The sequence below is a fragment of the Pezoporus flaviventris genome, unplaced genomic scaffold (assembly GCF_033815535.1).
Source record: "Pezoporus flaviventris isolate CSIRO_AGI_PZ_B2104156 unplaced genomic scaffold, CSIRO_AGI_Pfla_v1 ptg000015l, whole genome shotgun sequence".
NCBI lineage: Eukaryota > Metazoa > Chordata > Aves > Psittaciformes > Psittacidae > Pezoporus > Pezoporus flaviventris.
Window position 1 is genome coordinate 44,156,269 of NW_026892563.1, and position 19,576 is coordinate 44,175,844.

The following is a 19,576-nucleotide window of genomic DNA, read 5'->3' on the forward strand; positions in this document are numbered from 1 at the left end:
CCGAGATATACACGTTCAGTCCTAGAGCTTCTAACTCAGTTCTTCGAGCTTCACAAAAATGCTATTAACCCCACACACAGCTTACTGAAGCAACATCCTCCTCCTCCCTTTTTCATAGCGGATGCATTTACACCTGTGATTTTGCATACCTTAAAAGCTCTACCACCAGCACCTGAAAGGCAATCAGCTGGTACAGACACTCAGTAAAGGCAACAGATTTTTGCTTCTCCTGCTACAGAACAGTCCTTTGTTTCCCCAAGATTATCCTAGGTGAGATACTACATAAAGGGGATGGATTTGACCATATTTCTAAATTCTTACTGAAAAATTCAACCTAGATGTGACTGTATTTCTGAACAGGATACTTAACTGCAATCTTCCAAGAAATAAATCATGCTAGAGCCTTTTTTTTTTCCAGCATCAGTATTCATATTCCATGATAAAGTTACTTAAGGAGGCAAGAGAGAAACACATTGCTCAAATCAATACAAACTGGTCAACCTTTATGTAGCCTAAGCGGCTAAATCGCCAAGATTCTTTTCTAATACTCCAAGCATTCCGATATTAACTCAACATTACACTTTGACATATATACACACAGGGGTTCTTGCACACCAGAAGCCAAAGTGCTAGTTGGCACCCTCGCTTTCCATTCAACCTAAAATTTCATTACTGCAGCCTGCTTTCATCCCATCCACACTTTCATACCAACTGCTTTCAGAGCAACTCCAACTTGCACTACTTCCGCGCAGCGCTACAGATAAACTGAAACTGTCTTGTCTAATATTTAAATAGCAATCAAGAATGATGAGCCTATACAATATGTATTATTAAAATCTTAGCATCTACATTTTGTGTTTAGGTGAGCATCACAGTTTTAGAGTGATCTTGAGCATGACAGACCTACCACAACAAAACCGAGCCAAGAACTATTGGGTGCGCTGTTCCAGAACAGCGCTCTCCATATTACATTGAGTTACCTCGAAGCATGAGCTTGACAAACTTCTGACTTCTCTTTTTTGCTGTGCTAATTAACAATCCAGGTTTAACTCTCCCTGTCTTGGAAGTTACTTTGTTATTTGTTTTCTTCATGCAGCGGTTTCATATACTGCCCTACCTGAGACATAGTTCACCGTTTCATTCTTTCCAACTTTTCAACTAACCCCGTATAGTTTTCCTACTATTTCTTACTATTGTATTGGCTCACCTAATACAATAGGTGAGCCTATCTCCGTATCATTTTGCAAAGACCTGCATATTCAGACATCAATTTCTGAACTATTATCATTGCCTTTAACATAAAATGAGGAGGAAAAAACCCACACTGTTGTCTTTTTAAACACACTACCACACTTTCACATTTCTAACGTAGTAACCTGATTTGCTTGACCTCATATTTCTGTTATCACTTGACCAGAACAGACTACTTGACTAGAAACTTCATGATTTTCAGGCTAACGGTTACTTTTCATTTGCAACTCCATTTTTGCATATGGCAACGCTATATACTTGTATTATCCACTCTTCATAATCCAACTCTTCTAGCTCCACTACAGTCTGGACTTTTATATCCCAGGCTGCTTTAATAAATAAATAAATAGATAAACAAAAAGCAATGGGAATTTCAAGACATGTGCCTCACACACACTTTTCTCCTAGCCCTACTAAGCTTAACGTAATCAACAATTTGAATTGGAAAAAAAAAATGCACAACAAAGTCCCTGACAAATGCATCCTGTACATTTTTCTGTTCACCTCACGTAACAAGTCTGCTTAGTTTCTAACTCATGCTTAACATTCCATAAAACTTGGCAAAAACGACCCTTTTCACTGTGTGCAAACTAATGAGGCACAGAAATTACAAGGAATTAGTTACTTCGCAGCACACATGTCCCCAGGTACAACAAACCTGAAAGTACTGACCACAATGCATACTAAGCTATTTAATAAAGGTTATGATGTGCCTTATAGACGGCACACATCTCCCCTAGTTCAAAGCTACACTAATATGATGATATTAAGTTTAGTACACGCTCCATCGCATCATGCACTGTTCAACTGAGCAGTAAAATTACTTGTACATGTAAGCCTAACCTGCCAGTCTCACTTTTCCAAGAAGAGCAGTAATTAAAGCAGGTCTGGTTTTATTAAAACAAAAAAAAAAAAAACAAACAAAAGTTTCTGTTATTTCAGATCCCAAATAAATTTTCCCTCTGCAGTTTTTTTGCTTTGAGTGTTTGGTTTTTTTTTTGTTATACTTCTCTGAAGAAATATATTTCCAGCAGTCAGTCAAAATGATTGCATAGAAACTGATTTGTTTTTATAGTAATTTTGCTAGTTTTCTGTTTGTTTGGGATTTAGCGGGGGGGGGGGGGGAGTGTTTGTTTTGCTGTGATTTTTTCTTTGAGTTTATTTATTTGTGCTGCTTTCTTTTCCTAGCATTATCAGAACTGACTAACTGGTAAGAAGATTAACGACCAAAAGTAGTCAGCAGTTTTAGTTTCATTAACATCTGATCACGCTAAAAATGTATTTAAGAGTACTTTCAAAAGCCACTGATATGACATGATTTTTCTTTCAGACTCGCCTGTGGCAGATTACAGAGAAGGAAAACAACTGTGGGGAAGCTTCAGGAGAAAAAAAAAGGGATCTAAAAATTAAGATGCTGATGAAAAAGCATCTTCTAATCCTCACCTCACAGTCCAGGAGTCATCAGTAGTTTATGTTTCCCCTTTTATCCATACAGTATACTTCAAAATGTTGCACTTGAAAAAGGACATTATTTCAAGACAACATTCCCCCTCCTGGCAGATGCTCAGAAGCATTATCAGTCAAGTCCACATGTGCCAAAAGGAATCTGGGAAGACTGACATCTGAATTACACTCATTAAGACTAAAATAGTAAGCCTCCCCATGACACAGCACACGGATGCTCTTAACTTCATTGTTACGTTTACTTGTAAAAATAGCTTGGCAACTTCACCTTTTTAATCGCAAATGGGTGGAAATCACCCTGCAAAAAGCGAGGGGGGGGGGGAACTGCTAGTGCAAGAAGTTTGTCAACCCTGTGAAAACTAAGTCTTCAAGCCTTAAGGCTTCGAAGCGTAGCACTTCCTTAATACTGAGAAATTAGTAATAATCATCTATTCTGAAAGTTACATCATTGCCGGAGGGGGGAGACTATTACATGCAGGAGCACAATCTTTCAGCAGCAGTACCTCAACTCCCTCCCAGAAAAAGGGTTTCTCAGATACCCTACAACTGCTTTATGGTGGCATGCCTTTCAAGTTCCTCGGTATTTTTATCACATCAACCTCCAGAGACTACCTCCTCTAACTTGTTCCTCCTTCCTTCAAGAGGGAAAGGACACAGTGTATCCTATAATAAAATATCCTTGCCAACTACTCATTACTACACTGGGAATACAACAGCAGGAGGATGGTTTTCGACGTGCTTTTGCCCCAGTACACTTTTCTTCTCACCTTTCACTGCTGTAAAGATGACACTATGCACACTACATCTCATGCAGTTAAAAAGAGAAATAAAGAAGGGGGGGGGGGGAGAGGAAATCCTTCTCTGATTTAGTTCCCAACTGCTTGTTTTCCGCAGGAAAAAACCACGGGGAGCGGTGGTGGCGGCGGCGATGCCATCTTCCAAGGAGCAGTCACTCCAAACCACAGGGGGGCCCCGCGCCGCCGTGCCCCCGGCAGTAGCTGCTCGGGATGAGGGTGATGCCGAGCACACAAACCCGCTCTCAGCACGGGAGATAAGCGACCTCAACCACTAAGTGCGCAGCTCAGAGAGGACAACGATGCAAGCCGACAGCACCACAAACAACGAGCGTGCTGCTTTTCCCGCGAAGTACTCCCGGAGAACAAGCGGACCCACCCTGCTGCCCTTCCTGCAGGCCAGGGGCGGGGAGCAGCCGCGTACTCCCGCGAACACGCCAACCGCCGCCGGGCAGGACGGCAATCACGGCGCACGACCCGCCACCAGCCCCTAAACTTCCCTCGGGGCCGACGGCGGCATCAACTCCACGGAGGCGCACGGCAGGGCGGCTCCCACCCCCGGCCGCCAGCGCGAGTAACGGTCCCCGCCGCGGCCAGCGAACACAACGGCCCTCCCAGCCCGGACCAGCTCCCACCGCCCAGGCCGCCGGCGGCAGCGAGGCGTGTCCGCGCCGCCAGCGGAGGGGGGGGGTCTCGGGGAGAAAGAGCCCTGGGGTCTCCCCGGCGCGGCGCGGGCTCCGGCTCCGACTTTCCCGCACCCTCCCCACTCGTTCCGGAGGAAGCTGCCGCGCTCCCGGCCACGTCCCACCCGCCTGCCCCGTCCGCAGGGCGTCCGGCACCATGCCGGGCGCGCACACAAAGTTTCCCTCAACTCGGCCGAGTCCCCCGGCCGTGCCTGGGCTCGGATTTCTCTCCTCCTCCTCCACCACCCGCCCCCTCGCCCTGCCCCGGCCGACAAGGGGAAAAAGTTTCACTTACTGCAGCAGAAGCGAGAGAAAACCAGCCCCAGCAGCCCCAGCCCCGGCCCGGGTGGCACCGCCGAGCGGAGCCGCCGCCGCCGCCGCTGCTGCTGCCGCCGCCGCTGCCACCACCACCACCACCGCGGGAAGGCACCGCCACCGACCGCTGCAGAAAGTTCCCGGCGGGCGGGAGAAGCCGGCGAAACGGGGAAACCATCGGCAGCCTCCGCAGCGGCTTCGGCCCCTACCCCTGCCCCTGCCATGCTCGGGGCTCGGGCTCTCAGCCGCCGCTACGACGCCCGCCCGCTCCCCGACCAGCCGCCGCCTCCCCGCACCGGGTGTGTGTGTCACTGAGCAGGGAGGCGCTGCACGCCGCTCCCCGCCCTCCTCAGAGCGGGCCACACCACCCCGCCGCGGGCAGGGGGGGGAGGCAGCCGTGTTCCGCGCTCTTCTACCTCTATCCCCCCACTCCCCCCACCCATTTCCACACGCCCCGGGGCAAGTCCCGTCCCCCCCGTCCCCTCCAGACCCGCTCCGCGGACCCGAGGACGCGCCCACGCACCGGGGCGGAGGAGGGGGTGTCCCCTTGGCAACGCGTGGGGCGCTGGTAGCTGGTGGGAGTGGGTGCTACATTGTCCTCCCCCGGGGGGGCTGTTGGTACGTCCCGATCCGCCCTCTCCTCCTGCCCCGCCCGCCACCGCCCCGAGCGTGGTCGGGGGCGGCGCGATCCCCTTCGGCCCGGTCTGGTTGCCGGCCCGGTCCCCGATCCCGCGCTGTCCTTCTCGCGTCCCCCGCCTTCCCGGGCATCTCCCCGGCCTCTCCCGGCCCGCTTCTCCCCTGCGGGAAGGGGAGCCTCCGCCACGCGTCCCTCCCCGCCGCTGTCCTGCAGTTGCCGGCCGAGGGGCCCGCTGAGGCGGCGGGAGCTATGCGGCCCAGAAGGGATCACCCGGGGCCGGGCCGCTGTTAGTCCGCAGCAGTGTCCGCCCCGGGCCGGGACCTCCCGGTGTGCTGAAGGACCGGCCGTATCCCGCTCCGCCAGGCTGGGAGGGGGCGGTCGGGGCTGCTCTGAGCCCCCCCCCCGTAGGCGCAGAAGGGCCGGCCGGCGCGGCTCCCTCCGTGGTGGGGCAGGCCATTTCCTACTGCGTTGGCCTTGAGGCGGCGGGTCCTGTGCTGGACGGACCGCCGGGCCTTTGGCAGTGGGCGCTCGGCTTCACTCCCGCGGTGCTGCCGACAGGAAACTTTCCTGTCCTTGTCCCCTCTTCGCTCACACCACCCACTGTTAACCGCCAGTGGTACCGTGCTGGGGCACCCCTCGCCTGGCACCTCTCCACCAGGGTCCCGTCGCCATCGCAGCAGCCGAAGGGGAAAAGCAGCCCCACGGGTGCGAGAAGGTGCGGACCTCCCCCCCCGCGCCGCGCCCCAGGGGCCGCAAGAGATGACCGCACCCCAAGGCAGGCTCCGGCAGAGCTCGGGGGTCTGAAACCATCTGGGAGAAAGAAACCACCGAGGAATACCGAATATGGCCCTGCACAGCCTTGGCAGCGGGGGCCCGGGGGGCAGCGCGGAGGGCTCCTGTCACGCTCACGCCCGCGGGGATTCTTGGCTGTGGCACAGCACATAGCTTTGCTCTGGGTAAGGGCTGTCATCCGTGTGGGCAGAGCAGCTCCGGAGGGAGCGGTGATACCCCAGCCGCGGGCAGAGCTCTACTGTAAATGCGGTGGCAGGGCAAGGTGGCTGCTCTCCAGGCGAAGGGGATTTGTGCGTTTGCCCAAGGTCCGAGGATTGCAGCCAAGGGATGCCTTGGAATTAGAGCAAGCTGCGACCAGCTCACAAAATTAAATGTGACTCCTCTAGGAAATGCTGCGTCTCAGCACTGATCTGAACGCCAGTGGTGTGGGCACAGTGTGAATGGATGTAACCCCCAAATCAGGTGTTTGACGGCAAAATAAGGAAGCTTGAAATAATTGTGAGTCTTGCTTCTTTACAAGCTAGGTGTGCTTTTTCATTTCGGATGCACATTGAGTAGCTGTATATCCTCTACCTGCTGCTGAGACATCTACTGGGAGCAGATCCCGTACAAGCGCCATATTTTCTGCAGTACAGTGTAATAATTGATAATTTCCTTCAATGGTGGGCATGAACAGCAGTTTCTGTCAAAGCTAGGCATGGCAAGTTTATCAGATGCTCACAATAGTATGTTCATCCAGTCTTCAGCTACACTGAACGTTTGCCAATTAACTGGCCTCATTAATTTGTTACTGTGGTAAAAAAGCCCCAGAATTTAGGCAAAGAGTTACTAGAGGCAAAATGCTGGCTGTGGTGGACGTTCAATGCTCATCAACATTTGGCCATGCAGACCAGCATAATTGAGAGGACTCTCAGAGTTTTGTAAAATCAATGTCATTTTGATAGTCTGATCATCAGCTAATACAAAACCGTTCTTGTGCCAATTTGCTCTGGGGCTGGGACTTGGGATTGCTTGGGTGGTACCCAGGATGTTGTCCAAAAGCGTGTAAACAGATTTGTATGCCTGCTTAAAGGAAAAAGAAAGGGGTTTTCTTTCGCTCTATTCATACTTTTGAAGCCTGGTCTTTTGCCCTGTTGTTAGACTCTTTACTATTCTGATTCAGTGGAAACCAGAGTGAAATTGGTATATATTCCACTGTGACAATAAACCCGGATAAATATAATAATTAATCATTAGAGCCTAATTTTTATTTAGGCTAAGAGCCTTTTTATACAGGAAAATTGATAAGCATAATTGTAGCAGAATAATTTATACTGGTATGTCTTTGCCGCTATAACATTCCAGGAGGATATTTTAATTGGATGTAATTATTCCATTTCCCTGAATAGATGAGTCCTGTATAGATAAACCCCCTTTTGTAGTTAACAGACAAAGCAAATTACATCTCATAATTACATTTACACCAAGTTTAAGGCCCTCTTAGGATGGGCAGGAAATATAATGGGGCCATAGTGTAATTGGGAGTGCAACCCTTAAAATCCTATTTGTGACAACTATAATCAAATTGTCATCTGCTGTAATATTTTCATTTATTCTCATTCCAAAACAGCCAAAGGCATTAAGTCTGTTTAAAATAAAATGTTTTGAAGGTCCAGTACCAAAATACATACATCGATTCATGCAGGCTGGGGAAGCAAATGCAGTTTGTCATATTTAAGCAGAACTGTGCCCAGTCTGTAGGTAACATCTTCCAGTGCCAGATTCAGCACTGTTGTAATCAGGCATCCTGGGGATTTTGTGATACAAAAGGAAATCTGACTTCATGATATCAAGGCTCAATTTGGCTCCCCAATGCTTAGAACACTCCTGAAGGCATGATGCTCCAAACAATTAATCTTGCATGATACTGAATAGATGCGTATAGGACACACTGTCTCAGTTCTTGTAAATCCATTGTTACTGGCATAGTTTTTTCCATAAAAAGATGGTTTTCCACAGTTGGCAGCAGTCCTGTTCAAAAGCATCTTTGAGCTATAGAAACACAAAAGACTGTACTTTATTTCTGGTCCATATTTCCTTCTCTTTCTGGCCATTGTCCACCCAACTCCCCTTCCTTCCCTCTCTTCTGCCCCCCACCCCCCTCACCCCAGAGGAAAGAAAGCCCTTAATTTCAACTGGGGTATCTGGCAAGCATTTGCTTCTCCATTCTTAACCCTTTTGGTCATTTGAAAACCAAGTCCTGAAGCAGTGTGAAATTAACTTATATGCATAACATTTGAAGTGACGGCACAAATTCCCGCCCGAGTGAAGGGCTATTCACTTCAGTGGGAATCAGCAAACAGACCTGTAGAACAATGTGCTTTTCTGAAAACTCAAATGGACAGGACGAGGCTTTGCCTTGCGTACCACAGCCCATTATGACCCTTTAAAATGAACCCACACCATCCCAACTCCCCCAAAACCCCTGCCTTTTTTCCACGTGCTTCCAGCTGTGGCTAAAGCCTGTTATTACACAGAGTTTCTGCTGTTTGCGAAAGGTGGTTGTGTTTCTTCATCATTCCTCCGGCCTAAGTCAGTGTAGTTGTGCCACAGTGAAACTGCGGCCAGAGTTCCTGCTTTTTGTGCTGTATGGAGAAAGGTGCTTGTGCGATTCCTTGTCTAGAAAGCCATGGAAAAGCATCTCTGCTAGCTGTGCAGCAGGCGTGATTGACAGCAGTTCCAGCAAGACCAAAGAATGTGGGCTGCATATTTATGTGCATGCGTCTCCTGACCCAGCGGTGGGCTCAGTGCTCTGGTCATCTATCAATGTGTTTGGGAAGGGCTTGGACAACACCCCACAGTGCCGATTTTGGCTTATCGCTGGTAAATTATGGTTTTAATAATGTTGGATACACTTAGGAATTTTGGGGGGAAGTATGCTCTGTAACCATTAAGAAATGACTAAGATTAAGAATATATTGTCAATTTGGATAAATAATCATGTTTCCCAGCATACAGTATAATGCAAAATTATCTGGGTTGTCATCTCATAGAAAAATCTATCATAATATTTTGATTCAAATCATAAGCAAGCTTAGCCAAGAATAACATACATGCAGTCACATGGTATATGTATAAATGTATTATTTGTCCAGTACTTTGCTTATTGAAGATGACATCATTAACTCTTGTTTTAACCAAAGACTATCCCGTTAAGGAGAAATCTGAGTGACTGACTCCCTCTTCATTGCATAGTAATGCAATTTCTACAATTAGAAAACGGGTTCTCTTACACACAGAGTGGCCCCGCGCTCATTGATCTGTGCAAGAACTTCTACACATCTCAGAAAAGTCCCAAAGCTCATGGGTTTTGTCACTGAAGAGTGAAATGCAGTTACTGACAGTAATCACCCTCCAACATTATATTTCATTCCCATGGTCAGGAGTACATATCATCCAGTCTACAAGGCAACTGAGATTCCCGTTGTCTCAGCTAAGAGGTTTAAGAGTCCCAGCCAACTAAGTGAGTTCCTCGTGTGTTTCTGACAGATGAAAAATAATAGGTGAGGAAATGGCATGGTTTCCAGTCAGATTTCTCTGGTTGCCTATTACATCACTGAGAAAGAGGGCAGAAAACTTAAGGATTCCTCACAGAACAATGTTTACAGGATAATGCTTCCTCTTTTTTCTTTCTGCTCTCCTTCCCTCGTCTCTTGCTTTCCTTGAGTATGCCTGTTTTCTTGCCTTTCTCTTTTCAACTATTTATGTACATTTATATTGAATTATGACATTTTATATCAATAAATACAAAATGCCCTTGATTTGTATGTGTCTGTATGGACAAATGCACAGTTTACTTATTTTGTTCTAAAACTTCCACAGTTCTTTCTAGGCACAAACATCAGATACTTGAGATGAGCAGACTGTGAGCACAGGGAGATGAAAGAGAAAAGTGAAGGGGACAGGTGGAGAAGAGAAAGAAAAGAAAGAATAAGAGAGCAAGGGCTGTTACCGTGACCTTTCAGAAGCAGTTTAGTGGGACAGTTAGAGAGGAAGAAACGCAGAGGATGGTACCCTGATCTATAACTGGGGAGTAACACAGGGAGGATGCTAAATTTCACTTACTGTGTCACTCCCCCTTGGGTCACTCCCTAGCCAAGACTATTAGCCAGAAGCCAGTCTGCTTGGGTGCCAGCTGGACATCCCTATACTGTGGTCCCTGCCCTTTGGCAATGGTCTCTCCAGTGGTCAGAAAGACACCCCCAGGCACACCTCCATGGTCTGGCTGATTTCCCTGCACAAGAGAGAGCTGCTGACCTGCCGCTTCATCCAGTCCCTGCATGGTATAGTGGCGGAGGAGGGATAATTACACAGGATAGTCCTGGTTCAGGTCTGCAAGAGGATTCTTGCTGCCCCAGTAGATATTTGTCTCACAGCTAAAGAAAACCAAAATGAATCTGCTTTTCTACAGGGTCAAAAAGAAGAGAGATGACTCTAAGGAAAAAAATATATATATCCCATTGAGGTCATGATTTTATAGTGCATACCTACATTTCACAATGATATTTTCATTGTACCAATTCACTGCCATGATCCCAGCCCCAGCAGGAGGTTAGTTCTTGATTCAAGGAAAAGGGAGCTTTAACATTCATTTTAATGGGAACCTTTATTCATTTTTAGTATCAGCACTGTTACACCAGCTTCATTTAATTATAGGAGAAGAAGCAGGTTTAGAATTCCCTGGAGGAACTTGCTGTTTTTCTCTTCTCAGACTTACTCTTTTCATCTTCTCAACTGCTCCTCCCTTAGTCTTTCCATTTTCCTTGAGAGTGCTTATTCTTATCCTTAGAAATGAGCGCATCTCGATGAGATTTTAACTACTATAAATGGTGTCCTCTCACTGCTTTGCTATTCTTCTTTTCCACTGCCTTTTGCCCCGTGGGACTGTTAAATGCAGCAGGTTTTCCACAGTATGATGAGTGGAGTGCATGAACCCAAAGGTTGTGCCTACTTGTGTCCTAGGGATACAGCTTGGATGTGTGGTTTATGAAAGATGCATCAAGGTAAAGTCACAAGGTAACTTCAGTAAACATGCTGTATTCCTGCTGCTTATATCCATGTTTTTACTTAAAACTCTGTTAACTTCCGTGAATTCAAAAACCAGCATTAAGACTGAAACATGCCATGGCTCACTAGGAAAAGTTGCCTTATTATACCTGTAGGTTTCTGGTGCATGAAGCCTGTGTACATTGCAGTTTCTGTTATGCCATTTTTGAATATCTATAAAGAAATCAGGGTTGGCCTGGAACTAAATGAAGTTTTCAGTCTCTAAATGTTTTTTGAGGACATTTTAAGTCATTTACAGGTCAAATATTTTAAAATTTTGAGTGGCACAGAGGAATGCATATTAATTTTAGACCGCTATTTTTACGCTTTTACATGTATAATCGGGTTCAGAATTTGCCCTTCTATTTTCTATCTGAAAAGAGTAGCCCAGAATGCACTTACAAGCTGTTGATCCTTTGAACAGACAATTTGAACGCTGAAGGAGCCTTATTAAACTTTAAACACAAGTCCCTGTGCTCCTTTTCCTTTTTTAATAGATAGAGTTGGAAGCATACAGAAAATCTCTAAATCTCCGCTATAACCTGAGCATTCATTGGCTTGTCTCAAGGTGTGTCTTTACATGACCTGCACATTGGTGCAGGTGGAAAGTGTTACTGAGGTTGAAGCCTTCATCTATGTGAATACCTTGCACTGCTTCCAGTATTCCCATATACAAGAGAAGGCTGCCTTTGTAGAGAAATTAATACCCTTATTCCTGTGAGGGAAAAGAGTGCTTTTATTGATAATAACTATGCCTGAAATTACCATTATGTAACTGTTCTACCTAGGAATCACCTCATGATCAAAATTGTTACATAACAAGGACAAAATCTGTGTAGATTAAGGGCACACGTATAGTGGATTTCTTTCCTTTGGTTGTGTGGCCAAAAAATAGGAAAAATACCCCCCCCCCCCCCCCCCCCGAATTGCTCAATTTGTTATCCTTTATAACCATTTCTGACCCCTTCAGATTAGGTCGGTTTCTAGCTAAAAGATCATTTGAATGTAAAGAATCAAGGTTTCCTTTTGGCAATATTTACTGTTGCGTTGTTTCAGTCCTCCAGAAGGAGACGTTCTGCCTTTTGCTGGAAACCGTCCCAAAGTCATAAATGTTTTCAGGCTCCACAAAATTGGGGTTTGGAGTAATGTAATACTATCAGGAGGAGGAGGAGGAAGGGAGCAAGGGTGCACCTACACCTTACCTAAGATTTCACAAGGCATTTAGTTTATAGTAATCCACTCAGGGAGGATTAAGTAATCCAAAACAGGCCACCCTGCAACAGAAATACAGAAGTCCTCTTTTCAGCCTACACTAAATAAATCACTTTAAAGGAATATTTTATCTGAGGGCCGCAACTCTCTAACACCCGACATTCCTCTAATGTCATTCTTTAGCAGGCACAATCAAGGAAGAATATGGGCTTAACTAGTAAAACGCACACCTATGCAACTTTAAGTATGAGAAGATCCCAATTTAAACGAGAAGAACTCAATTAAAAGAACAACAACTTATTCTAATTGCATGTACGTAAATACCTTGAGAAACAAAAGTCTGTATAAGGTATTTCTCCTGCCCAAACCTCCCACCTGCTAATGCCTCGTAGAATTAGTTGCATCCTCAATGCTATCCTTCAAGAGCAAGTTCCAAGGCCTAATTATATATTTAATTATGTATTTTTTGTCAGCTCATTTGCATCCAAGTACACTCAACAGCATGTCATCTGGGATCAATTCTTCAACAGGGATTTTATTATAGTTTCTGTATAATGTTACTTTGGTATATCCACCCTGTTCCCACCCGTGCGCATATGGTGTCTCTTTTATTTTAATACATCTGAATTAGAGAAGAGTACCAGCATTTAAATGTCAATCTCTTGGCTTTTGATGGCTGCCAATCCTAAAGTTGTTTGCAAATGTTTTTGATATCAATTTCACTTCTGCACCACAAGGGCTTTGATAACATCTGTCCTGCAGCAGATGATTGTTTTTATTTACGGATTTATTCATGTATCTACATTTTGGTGTGAAAACATAGTCATAACTCTTGGGCTTTAATCTGCGGAAGGAATAGAGCAGAATGAAACACAGTCAGTCACGCTTTGCACTCGAGAGGAACAACGCCATTATTTCTTTGTTTTCTGTGGTAATCCTAGGTATAATAGGTAGGACGGCAAAAACAAATTGAGGTCTTTGTTGCAATGCTCCCTCCCTCAGCCAGAGAGCTGTGCTTTCTCTCACGTACATTGTCTATCGAATGTTGTTTAAGGATCCTTTTTGCACCAGCTGCTCTCCTGTTTCACTTTTTGCTTCAGCCAAGCTCTCTAAACAATTTGATGAGCGTGAAGAATGATGCCAACCTGACAAATCCTGTTTCCCGGATTTTTCTCCTGGAGCTACCCGTTCATGAAGCACCGCGGCGGTGGCTGTATTCTCTTCTGGGGCAGTGAGAGCCGTCAGCCCCATTATGTCCTGGTTCTGCAGGGCTAGAAGCGAGTTTGAGGAACAGCGTGATTTTTCTGTTAGGGTTTGCATTTGTTACCTTTTTATAGTTATATGAACACAAAAAAATGTTAATATTTACAGTTTGGCTGTGTAAGTGACTTGTGTAGTTCAGGAAGGGCAGCGTCCAGTTCATGAGCTGCATTTGCAGAGAAAACTCCATGTTCCCACTATGTAGACTTCTGCTGTTAGCCTCGAGTGGGCTCTGTATTTAACTTAGTCATTTCAAGCTGAAATTGCCATTTTATGTTAGTTTTAGAGCTTCTTTATCAGTTGTGCTCTTCCTCTGCTTGGAATATATTGAAATGAAACTCCATAAATTAAATTGTTCATACTGAGATGTTAGCAGCTACTCCTGATCATCTTTCACCCCTGCCACCTGAAGTTTGACTCTTTTGGGCGTTTCAGAAACCGATGGTTCCCCGTGAGCTGAATAATGGTGCAGTGCTTTATAAAGGTTTTACTAGCATGGGGTTTACATAAAATGCATAAACAGCTATGAGGATAGGAGGAGGATAGTGATTCTAACAGATCTTGTAGGGGAGACGGGGTATACAAGAATAAATGCTGACATAAAAATTAGCCCTCCAAAATACGTAGAATTTCAGAGCGAAATGAAGCACGTTTTCACCAGAACAGAAAACATTCACACTTCAATGGCACGAAATGTATAACCAATTGTAATCACATTTTCCATGGATCCTTGCCTGTGACTGATCTAAAATACCCGGTTGAAACCTTGACAGCCATTTTTAGCTGCATCGTTTATGGGTTGTAGCACTTCAGCTTCCCATGAGAAGCCTTCATCGAGGTCATAAGCTCCAGGAAAGACAGGTGAATAAAAAACCCTCCCCAAAATCAGAATGACTTGTATGCCTATAGATGATATTCATAATCTTGGAAATGAGGAAGGAAACGTGACTTACCTGAGACAGTATTAAACAATTTCACTTGTAAGGATATGAAACCTGTGTAAGAACCGGGGTGCTGGCATTGTGGCAGGTTGTATGAGAAGAAAAGGTGATTTTGGTACTGTCGCTGACTCTCTCATGTGTGTGGAAAATGGTATTAATTATGTACTGTGAAACTCCTTTGCAGGAGGAAAAAAGCTATAGTCCTTAATTCCAGTCTATTATGAGCAGAAATTTATGCCATTAAATATTTGGATGTCCCTGACCAGTAAAATGAAAGTATTTCTCTTAAGAGTTAAGGACATAAAGGTAGAAGAAAGATAGTAATTTCTGGTTTTCTAGTTGTATGTTACTAGAGGAACATTTCTTGTGTTCTAAGCAAAATAGAATTATGGTTGCAACCCAGTTGTCATTCTAATACGTTAAGATTTATCTGCCTATGTATGGATATATTTGTCTAAATAGGTATATCACATGCAACTTGGTGTGAATTTGAGTCGGTCTTTCTCAACAGAGTACACACCCTTTTCAGAAATGCTTGCATTTCTGATGCAAGTAACACTCTCCAAGACTAAAAGTGAGCTGAAACATGTAAACCCCTATTTACTGAGTTATGTTAACCGCATTGAACATCTTCAGTAGACAGAGAAGGTGGCACAGGCACTAACAAAGAAAGAAATCACTAAAGTATTGATGGAGGGATATGCTATTGGATACCCAAATGCAGCCTCTAACTCTGGCAAGAGAGGAACCTCAACCTGGGAGATGAGGGAACGTTTTACATGAGGTGCTAGAAGTGCAGACAGCTTGGAAAATGCCTACTGGATTACTTTCATGCAACAGAAATACTGTTTCTTACTCAGTTGTTATGACTGTGTCTATTGTTCCTGTTCCACTTTACAGTGAATATTTTTACATCCTTTGTTGTTGTAACAGCAGGGATAGATAATTTTTTCCCCAATTACTGGAAAAGTCACTGCAAGTATGGTTTAAAGTGACCAAAATTGTTCACACCAATGAGTGTAATTTGGCAAATAATTACGACTGAAAAAATATGGAAGCAGTATAAAAAGACCTGAAATGCTTCATTTCAGAAACACCAACTGCTTATTTTGACATTTTTTTAATGAATCATTTTGGCTTTTCCATTCAAACACCACTTTTCATTGGAGAGTGGTCTCTGTTTTTTCAAGGCAGAATAATTAGAGGTACATAATCTGAGAACAAAATGCAACATCTCAATGAAAAAACACACAGAAAAAGTCCATTTTGATTTCAGTGTAGCAGATTTCCCCCCCCCCCCCCCCCCTTATTTTTACTGTGATTATTTAACTAAAAAGAATCACAATTTGCTCTGCGGTATTAGTAATGACTGTAGGTGTCAATAACCTGGTTCATGCGTATCAATTTAGATCTAGTTACATTTTGGAAAGAAAAAAAGACCCACATAACTGTGTGGCAATGCAATTAATATGTTTTTTCAGTGTTCACAGCTAACACAATGAAGTGAAGGGGGTTATACCAAGTGTGAATGTATGACTAGCCTAACTAGGTACTGAGAACTGAAGTATATTATGGCAAATAACGAAACCAGGGCTCTGAGGCCAGGCTTAATTCACTCTGTCCTTTGAAAGATGTACAGGGTGTGATGAGGCAGCTTTGTAGGAAAAAGCAGCCATAGTAAGGACCTCATCCAGAGCCCACAGTGTTCATTGAAATACTGGGTTAAGGCCATCCTGTATAGATAGATATAAGGGAATGCACGGGCTTGCTTTATTTCCTTAAGTCTTGGAGATCTGCTGAAGAAGCAGACTGGGACAGCTCCAGGAGCAGAAAGCTTGTTGCACTCAGAAGTGGGCATCTGGAAGACTGGTTTGAAACAGACCCCACTTCAGAGCTTTGGCATGGGAGTATGACACGCATGTCTCATAAACTGGGCAAAGAAGCGTTAAGATGCATGGCATGATTCCCGGGTGCACAAGTGTTAACTATTAAAGAAGCTGTGCTGATGCAAAAGAAAAAGTTGTTTGGACCATGTTCTTTCACTTTGTCTTTCTTTTCTCCTGAACTGGTGTAAAGCTGATCCAGTGAATCCCCACCCAGCATCTGTTGGCTCCTGATTGCAGCACGGAAATCCTCAGTCCAAAATCCTCCCGTGGAAATGATGAGGTTCAGGCCTTTGTACCGAAGACTTCTGTTCCACCAGTCAGTTGAGAGCCACCACACTGCAAAGTTTAAACCTTCTCTCCTATATCATAGCAAAACAATAATGATATTGTAACTGCTTACATAGCAAACATTTCCGTAAGTTGAAATGACTCGGTATCCCCTTGGGTTATCACTGGTGAATTAAAGTTTGCATGTGCAACTTTTCCACGTTTGTGTGAAAGGAAAACAGAGGGGATTAGTCTCAATACCTTTGAGCTAAGTAAATATTGACTAAGTTTGATTCTGCCATCATTTCACGGCCAATGCTAAGTACAAGGTGACTGCAGGACTGCTGAAAATATACAAATGACATTAACCTGATGGTTTTTAACCCCTTTTGAAATGTATCATTGAATCCTACTTCATGGCACACTTTGATTTTATATGTATCCCTTCCCAGGTGAAATCACCGTGTTTTATCACTTAAGACACTTTCATCTCTCATATGTGTTTCTTAAATATCACGCTCAGTTTTCCCATTTACGTATGCTTTTATGCAAAACTTTACTGCTGCTTTTTGACTCTATCAGGCAGCCACCTATTTGCTACAAAATCCTTCCTATATAGGAATCTATACTACCCATAGATCACTCCAAACAAGAACGTGGACATTCAAAAAGAGCCCTCCTCCTAGCAAAAAGAACTTCATTGTTGCTCTCTGTGATTCACGTTTTGTGAAGTGTAGCACCTACTGCTGACTAGCTTCAGGCTTTTGCAAATGAAAGATGTTGACAGTTCTTTCCTTCTTTTGGCTCCAGACCATTTTCCAAAGTCAGCTGAAGACCTTAGGCATAATCCTTGGGGTAATTAATGGATGGAGCCTAAACAGCAGCACAAACAGATCTGGTTTCAGTCTTCGAATGCCTGAGACAGCTTCTTCCTCCTGGGGTGAAGCAGAACACAGAGCTAGAGAAGCTGTGCTTGCTCACGTAAGGACTGCACATCCCTACAGCTTATCCAGGTGCCGCTAGGAAACCTTGCAAAGGTGCTTGGCAAATGTGGCCGCAGCTTATGGCCAGCATCCTTTCAGAGGTTTATGACAACCTCTCTTGGAAGTATATTATATGGCTTTATGGAAGTCGTGTAACAAGTGATAACTTCGTGAGAAGTTTAGTAATTTAACAAGGAGTGTGCCCCCCCCCCCCAGCACAACCTTCACACAGGATAAGAAAACCCCAACAACAGGATAAGAAAAACACAACTAAGGTCACTAAATTGTCACATGGATTGTATGTAAAAACTCCAAAGTTCAGGATGACAGCAGGGACAACTGAAGGAGGAGTCTTCTAATAACCATCAGTCTTCTTTCCATGCTGAGATGTTCTCGGACATGAATCCCAAACATAACTATGTATATGCATCTTCTAAAAGTGACACAGCTTCAGGGGTGTCAGGCTCTAGAGGACACACAGGCTTGTTTGGACGTTGATATAATGGTGTGTGCTGTTTCTGTTCTCTCCATGTGTGTGAGGACATAAGCATACGCATCCACATGAGTCAATGTGTAAAATCACTCTTTCCTGAGATTTGCCCTTAACTAATTACAAAAGTGGTGCTACAAAACCATTTTCCACTCGGAGACTTCTTCCCTCAGAGGCATCAATTTCAAATGTGATGTCTTGATGCTATTTTCTCTGTTTTCTGGCACCCCACTAGGGAAGCAATTTACAAAACATACCCCCACACTTTTATCCACATGACAAACCCTTTAGTTCCACTGGAGGATAAAGTTTATGAGACATTAACATTTTGGAGACCTATGCCCATTGACATACAGTCACAGTCATTTTTTATTGACCTCCTAATGATTTCTTTTCCAGCTTAGTGCCATACAAAGAAACCTCTGTCATGATGCTGAGCTGTAATTCCCAAACCTGAACCATGTAACACTTGTCAGATCATCATGAAAACTTGCAGCCATACCAAACGGTGGTGATTCAGTACCAACTGACTGTTTTTACATCTTTTCTGGATTTGCCAGAATTGAACATTTCCCCTGCTTTACAACAACTGAGATTTATATGGAGATTAACAATGGTGTGTCTTGGCATTCGGATAGAGTGCAGATAGAGAGACGGTTAAAGCTAGGGTGTTTGGAAGGGGTGGCATGGTTGAGGCATTTTAAAAGAGTGAAGGAAAAATAAAAACCCAAGGGAAAATTTGAGGGGAGTTAATGGAAATGTATTTTTCTAAACTAGGTTTTGACCAGAATAATGACATTTATGCTTGTAATTAATTAATTAGGTACTTTTATGATCACTGGTGACGAAAAGCTTGTGTTCTTTGGACAAGCTTGTCTGAACAGTATGGCAATTTAAGCAGAAAATATAGCCTGTTGCCATGATAAAGAATTAATTAACTATTGACCCACAAAGATGTCTTGGTTTAATATCTTACAGCTACTTAAGTATGCTCTAGCATCTTTTATCCTGTTACTATTTATGGTCCCTGCTTACTGAGGAATCTAAAGGGTAGACCTAGAAAAAAAATAAATAGAGAATAGTGATGTTTCAATAGATGTCATATTCACCCCAGAATTCACGCTAAATCAGCGTCTTGACAAGGTACATTAAAATCATTCTGGTATGTGGATCACATCAGACTCTTAGTTTCATTATTGCAACTTGGGTCATTACTTCTCATGCAGAGCGGCTAAAATCTTTATTATTTAAGAGATATTAATTAAAAATAATATATTTTCACAATGTTTTTTTACTGTTCAAAGTACTGACTGTACAGAATTGCAACCTTCCACATGGGGATGGTAAGGGAAAAGAAGCAGCTGTTTTCATCATGAGTTTTAAGGTGAATACCGAGCTCCAAGTCTGATTTATGCTACTCGTGATGAAGGAGTATGTGACCAAATGGCAAAATTACTGATTTGAAAATGAAATTCAGTGTCTCTGACTGCTTAATGTCCGTATGTATGAAAGGAGA

The 19,576-nt window shown here is 44.1% G+C and overlaps 1 protein-coding gene across 4 annotated transcripts in view; it reads right to left on the reverse strand.

Annotated features, from left to right (window-relative positions):
- The window catches only part of NECTIN3 (nectin cell adhesion molecule 3), a 62,216-nt gene extending 57,267 nt beyond the window's left edge, over positions 1–4,949 (reverse strand). Inside the window, exon 1 of one of the 4 annotated variants that reach the window (XM_061454375.1) lies at positions 4,488–4,949. In XM_061454375.1, coding sequence (XP_061310359.1) covers positions 4,488–4,731 — 244 coding nt within the window. In that variant the 5' untranslated portion in view covers positions 4,732–4,949. The remainder of the gene's footprint in view (positions 1–4,487) is intronic. The other 3 variants (XM_061454372.1, XM_061454374.1, XM_061454373.1) reach the window with 3 other exon arrangements.
- Positions 4,950–19,576: the final 14,627 nt, after the last annotated feature.